Raw genomic sequence first — 6,000 nt, forward strand, 5'->3', positions numbered from 1 at the left:
AGCAACTCAATGAGACCCTGTCTCTAAATAAAATATAAAAAGGGCTGGGGATGTGGCTCAGTGGTTAAGCACCCCTGGGTTCAATCCCTAGTACTCCCCCACTCCCCCCCAAAAAAGTCAGACACCAAAAAGTACATAGTACATGACTTATCTTTTATAAAGTTCAAGAACAGAGAAATCTAGAATAAAAAGAAATCACGGAGCCTTTGGAAGAGGGAATTAACTGGAAAGAGACAAAGCGGAAATTTCTGGGGTGATGAGAAGGTTCTTTGTCTTGATTGTAGCAATGACAACACGAGCACATACATTTGTCAGAACTCATCAATCAGACACAAGATCTGTGCAGACTTGACTTAAACATTACACAATGTACACATGCAAAGAAACATCCCACAGTAACCGTGAATATGTGCAACTTTTATCTTTTTATGTATCAGTTAAACAATTAATTAAAAATTTAAAAAGATACAGGCAGAGTGGTGCATGCCTCCTACTGGGAAAGATAAAACAGGAAAATCGGAAGTTTGAGGTCAGCCTGGGCAACCTGGGGAGACCCTGCCTCAAAATACAAAAATAAAAAGGACTGGGGGTGTAGCTCAGAGGTAGGGCATGACTGGATTCATGCCTAGGACTGCAAAAACATTTTAAAAGATCATTAGTTGTACAGTCAGGTAGGGTGGAACACCCCTGTAATTCTAGAGGCTTGGGAGGCTGAAGCAGGAGGATCATGAGTTCAAAGCCAGCCTCAGCAACTTAGTGAGGCCTTAAGCAACTCAGAGAGACCCTGTCTCTAAATAAAATATAAAAAGGGCTGGGGATGTGGCTCAGTGGTTGATCACCTCTGGGTTCAATTCTCACTACAAAAAAAAAAAAAAAAAAGTTATACATCTTACTATAGTTAAATGATTTTAAACAACATATATATAAATATATACATATATGCATATTTTTAAGGCTTTTTGTGACAAAGAACTGTCACACAGTGAACAACTCCAGCCCAGGAGGTTCATTTCGTTTGATTCCTTCACAATCCAGTCCTGCTTGGTAGAATACCATTTGCTATGGACTATTTTGGTCCATGCATCTTTCTAGAGAACTGCCATGAAATAGAATCTTCTCCCACAAGACAACCATGACATTTCCATACCGACAGTATCCACAGTGACCCATGTCCCTGGGAAAGGCTAACTCACACAGAAGTAACACGTTTCTTTACTGTGTACCAAGGATGAGCCTATCTCCTATGAGTAAGATGCTCTATCATAATGTCTTAGTGAGACAGAACTCCGTGATGTAATTAAAATCACATTCTCACCATGAAAGAGGGAATGGAGGATCGGTAAAATGGTTTCTAAGGCCACCTTCTACTGTAATGAAGTCGTCAGATGAGCTAACTCTGCCCCTGGGATTATTACACGCAGAAGTTTTCACACTGTAATGGAATCCAGGTATTCAAGTTTCCCAATCAGTATTGTTTCTGATCATCACAAACAGGTCCAAAAGCTGGGCACAGTGGCAGCCTGCACACCTGTAATCCAGGTGGCTGAGGCAGGAGGATGGCCAGTTCAAAGCCAGCCTCAGCAACTTAGCAAGGCCCTAAGCAACTCAGTGAGACCCTGTCTCTAAATAAAATACAAAATAAGGCCAGGGATGTGGTTCAGTGGTCAAGTGCCCCTGCGTTCAATCCCTGGTACCCGCGCCCAAAAAACACAAGTTCAAAAGCATGCAAACATTTACCCCTGCTGTAAACATCCCTGTGCACTAAGAATAGTCCACAGTGAAGGGCGTTAACACGGGGAGACGCTGCAGTTTCCTTCAAATGCAGAGGTGTCTGATCCTAAACCTTCTTGATTATCTCATCCAACTTTCCTAAGTTCCATCGATGAGGAAGCCCTGGGACCAAGTCTCAGAGCCCTCTGATTATTCGTGGAAGGGAGTGGCTCACCCACACAGCATCTTGCACACTACAAATGAGCCGCAATTCAGCACCCATTAAACACCACCAGGCACCCCACTGGATGGACAGGAACCCCTGCCTGTTCATCCTCTGCCTTTACTCCAAAACGGCCCTGGATGGAGAACTGCAGCTGCTCCCGTCAAATGCCTGACGCCGTATTTTCTCTGAAATCCCATCAAGTCATCATCATCCGGGTAACTGGCATTAAATTCATAATCCAGGTTCCTGGATAAATAAAGAACTGCTCAAATACAACTCAGACATAAAAATAATAGCTAATCTTTATTGAGCACTTACTATGTACTGGCACCGTTCTGGGCATGTTACCCTTATTAACTTATGGTAATACCCACAAGCCGGTTTACAGATAAGAACATAAGAATATATCATGGGGCAAGGCAAGGGGACCTCAAGCAAAAAGAGAGATGTGCAGGTGAAGGAATCGGGTCTTCCCCTTCAGTGAGTCCACCACCTGTATAGAAATGAGGACCCAACTAGTGGTTCAAAGTAAAAAAAAAAGAAAACAAGATACACAGTAAGGGAGGAGCACGGAGGAGGAAATATTTGCTCTATTTGCTCATCTTTGCAGAATGCTGGAGGGCTTCCTGGAGGAAGTGTCCAGGTGGAAGATAAGGACACAAAGGACAGAGCTTTCTGTTGCTAAATGTCAGCCCTCTCAGTTCTCAAAGCTACAAAAAGTCAGGCTACCCCGCGCCCATCCCCTCCTCCATCTCATCTGGAAGAGGCTTGTTCTAGGAGAGGACCAGCTCAGCCCAGCCCTCCTTTCCTTTGACACATTCCTCCAGCTGCTGCCCTTCCTATGGAAACATATGGAAACTTTTCACCACATTCGGCTCCACCACCTCCTCTGGTGCTTTCATTGAGAACCTGCCACACAGTGCTGGGTGCACAGGGCTCCCTTTCAAGACTTCAGTCATACTCACACGGGTAGATATAGGGACATGCCTTGCCTATATCCAATTGAGATATAAGGGACCTACCACCAACAGCAGCATCAAATGCATCTTTTAAGAGGCCTTTCCTCCTTTACAGACATCTGATGGAGGAATCTGCTTTCCTTACCTCCCCAAAATCAGCCTCCCTCCCCCAGTCCCTAAGGATCATCCTCCAACCCCTCTCTCCTCACCGCTTAAAGCTCTGTAGCAAGGGAATACTTCTGGTGGTGGTGTGACCTTGGACAAGTCGTTTAACTAATGTCAGGCCGGGTTTCCTTATTTGTAATATGGTATTTATAAAAAGTCGATCTTAGAATTGTGAATCGGAAGAGATGTGCCAATAAAGCTTTTACACAGGGTCTCGCCCTAGAACACCAACAGTGAACAACTGTTATCATCATCATCAGTAATGACGACGAAGGTGGTGGCAGGGTAAACTTGGACGTGATTCGCGCCGTGAGCGAAACACTCCTCCCCCCTCCCCGCACAGCGCGGTGGAGACACATGCGTCATCCAGCTGTGGGGTGAATGCTGGCTCTTCACCCGCGGATTAGGAACCTCCAGGAGGTCACAATAGCCCACCTGGAGGGGATACAGGAAGAAGCTAATTTTCCGGATTGAAGAGATCCAATAAACCGTCGCCCCTCGCCTTCCATATACCCAATCACCAGATCTAGAAACTGAGGAGAGGTGCAAGAATGCCAAAAGCTACTAGCGCTGCATCACGCGCCCAAGAAGCCGGGGACGCGTCCACCATGGCCCCTGCCTCAGTTCCCCAAGTCCCCTTCAGGTTGCGGCGAGACTATGCAGCATTTGGTGGCTGAGATAACAGGTTGCCAAATCAGGCCTGGGAAGCATCGCCCCGCTTCCCTGCGCAAACCCAGCCCCTACCCAAAGGCAGGTGGGCAAACGACCCACCATCTCGCAAGAACTTTATGCATTTCACCACCACTGGGCGCACGGCCTCAACTTCTCTCTGCTGCGCTCCCAGAAGGAAAGCTGGAAATCGAGGTGGTGGGGCACCCCCACAGGCCGCCCCTCGGATCTGGGTGCGCCCCCCAAGGGCACGCCCCGTCTTACCTTGTCTGACGGCTTTGAAGGTGACGGCCTCCTTGCAACTGTCGATGACTCCCAGCACGTCATAGCGGGGCAAACCGGACACCCGGATCCCCTGCACCTCCAGAAGCAGCTCCCCCTCGCTCAGCTTCGGGCCCTCGCCACCGCCGGGAAGCCCCGCCGCCTCTGCGGTCGCCACCGCTCCAACATATGGAAACTCTCCATTCTCCGCGCCCCCCAGCACCGTCACCCCCAGCTCGCCCTGGGGTCCCCGCTTCACGGTGCATTCGTGAACCCTGCTAGTCCAGTGGTTCTTTTTCTGGATCACTTTCGACATGATGAGTTAAACCACTCCTCCCAAAAAAAAAAAAAAAAATAGAGTAAAATGAGAGACAGGTGCCCCCCACAGCACAAGCCCCCAAGCCTCCGCGGGTTCATGGGAGAAACATCTCTCCCCAAATAGCGAGACGGGAGAGAGCAACTTGGCAGCCTCGCTCCCCTGCACACACTCGCGCACTCAAGCCATCATAAAACAAACTTTCTGGGCTTCTCTGCGAGCCCTGCACAGGCGCCCGCGAGCTTTGTTTGCATTCCGGTGCCTCTCGGTCCACGTTCCGGCGCCCGGCCGTGCTCTCCCGGGCCAGAGTCCACTCTGCGCCTCTCCGGTGATTTTTTTTCCCCCCTCTCTTCCTTTCTTTCTTGCCTTTTAGAAATGCGGTGCCTCCTCTTTGCTTCCCGCCCGGCTCGCCTCTCCTCGCTGGCGGGCTGTTCCTGAGGACGAGGGAAGCCCTTCCAGCCAGTTGCTGGGAGCCCTGGAGACGCGGCTGCGGGGCGGGGGTGGAGGGGACAGGAGGGAAGTGCCCGCGGCCCCTTTAAGCAGATACAAAGGCTCGACTTGTTTTGTTACAGTTCATTCTATTCCGCGCCGCGGAGCTCAGCGGCCGGCGAGAGGAGACGCGCGCGCATGCGCCCCGCGGCCGCCTGCCGGTCGGCCGGCCCCGCCCCTCCTCCCCGAAGCCAGAGATTCCTACGTGCTTCCCGTCGGGTCCTAAAGCCGACCTCCATGAGAGGGCCACTTGGCCCTTTTTCCTGCACCCCTGTGATTCCTCCTTCATTTCTTTCAAACCAATCGACTGGGCAAGTGGCTTTGGGGAATAGGGAGGCGCCTAGTGTTTTACCCCAACTGTTTGCAACTTGTGTAACACGGCAGCATGACTTTGGCGTTCCAAAACCCTTTCAAACAGGTGGGGGCTGGGGAGGCTCGCACACTCGCCTGGCGCTCACTCACGCACACCAGCACGCCCTCAGGCCGGCCCCAGGCCTCCTTGCCGCCCTCGGCCAGTGGCTGGCCACGCTGTCGGTCACCCAGCCCGGCTCGTCCGCCGCCTCCGCCTCATTTCCCTCTAAAACCTGGAACCCACCCGGAGGCGCGCTGCTCCCCGCCTCTCCTGCGCCCGCGGGTTCAGGTCCTGGCGCGGGGTCTTGGGGGTGTCTGCGACCCTGTGGAGGGGGACGGTGGGTTCCCAAGAGCCCCCCCAACTGAGATCCCCGTGCGCTTCCAACACGCCCACACGCACATACACCCGCACCCTTAAACTTTGCGGCCAACTTTTTAGGCATGGGGAAGCCATAGGCGAGGGAGGGAAGCCAAAGTGCCAGTGTGGTCTTGGACCTAAGATCCCCCCTGACTTCCTAACTCTCCTCCCTGCAAAGACTGCGGCTGCCAGTCCTCAGCCCCCGGCTCAAGCTCCTGGTGAAGCCGGAAAGCCTTCGAACTCACTTCGGGGACAGCGAATAACGATCCCCGCGGGTATGGGCCAGGAGCCCGCGCCCCGGCGCCCGCGCGGGTGTGGGCGCGGCGGCCACCTCTCGGAATCCGCCGCCCCGGGGTCGCCGCGGTGCCAGCGCCGCCCACAGGCGGGGTGGAGAGCGCCTGTGCCCGCCGGGCTGGGGACAGGAAGACTTGCTCCACGGCGAGCCTGCGGTCCCTGGGGCCCTCCGGGCGCCCGCGCGGAGGTCTCCCACGCACTC

General features: G+C 52.6%; 1 protein-coding gene across 11 annotated transcripts in view; it reads right to left on the minus strand.

The window, feature by feature from the left end:
• Magi1 (membrane associated guanylate kinase, WW and PDZ domain containing 1) overlaps window positions 1–4,880 on the minus strand; it is a 657,940-nt gene extending 653,060 nt beyond the window's left edge. For all 11 annotated transcript variants that reach the window (XM_047532133.1, XM_047532132.1, XM_047532135.1 and 8 more), the window contains exon 1: window positions 3,994–4,880. In XM_047532133.1, the coding sequence (XP_047388089.1) occupies window positions 3,994–4,306 (313 nt within the window). In that variant the 5' untranslated portion in view covers window positions 4,307–4,880. The remainder of the gene's footprint in view (window positions 1–3,993) is intronic.
• Between the last annotated feature and the right edge of the window lie 1,120 nt (window positions 4,881–6,000).

The sequence above is a fragment of the Sciurus carolinensis genome, chromosome 17 (assembly GCF_902686445.1).
Source record: "Sciurus carolinensis chromosome 17, mSciCar1.2, whole genome shotgun sequence".
NCBI classification, from domain to species: domain Eukaryota; kingdom Metazoa; phylum Chordata; class Mammalia; order Rodentia; family Sciuridae; genus Sciurus; species Sciurus carolinensis.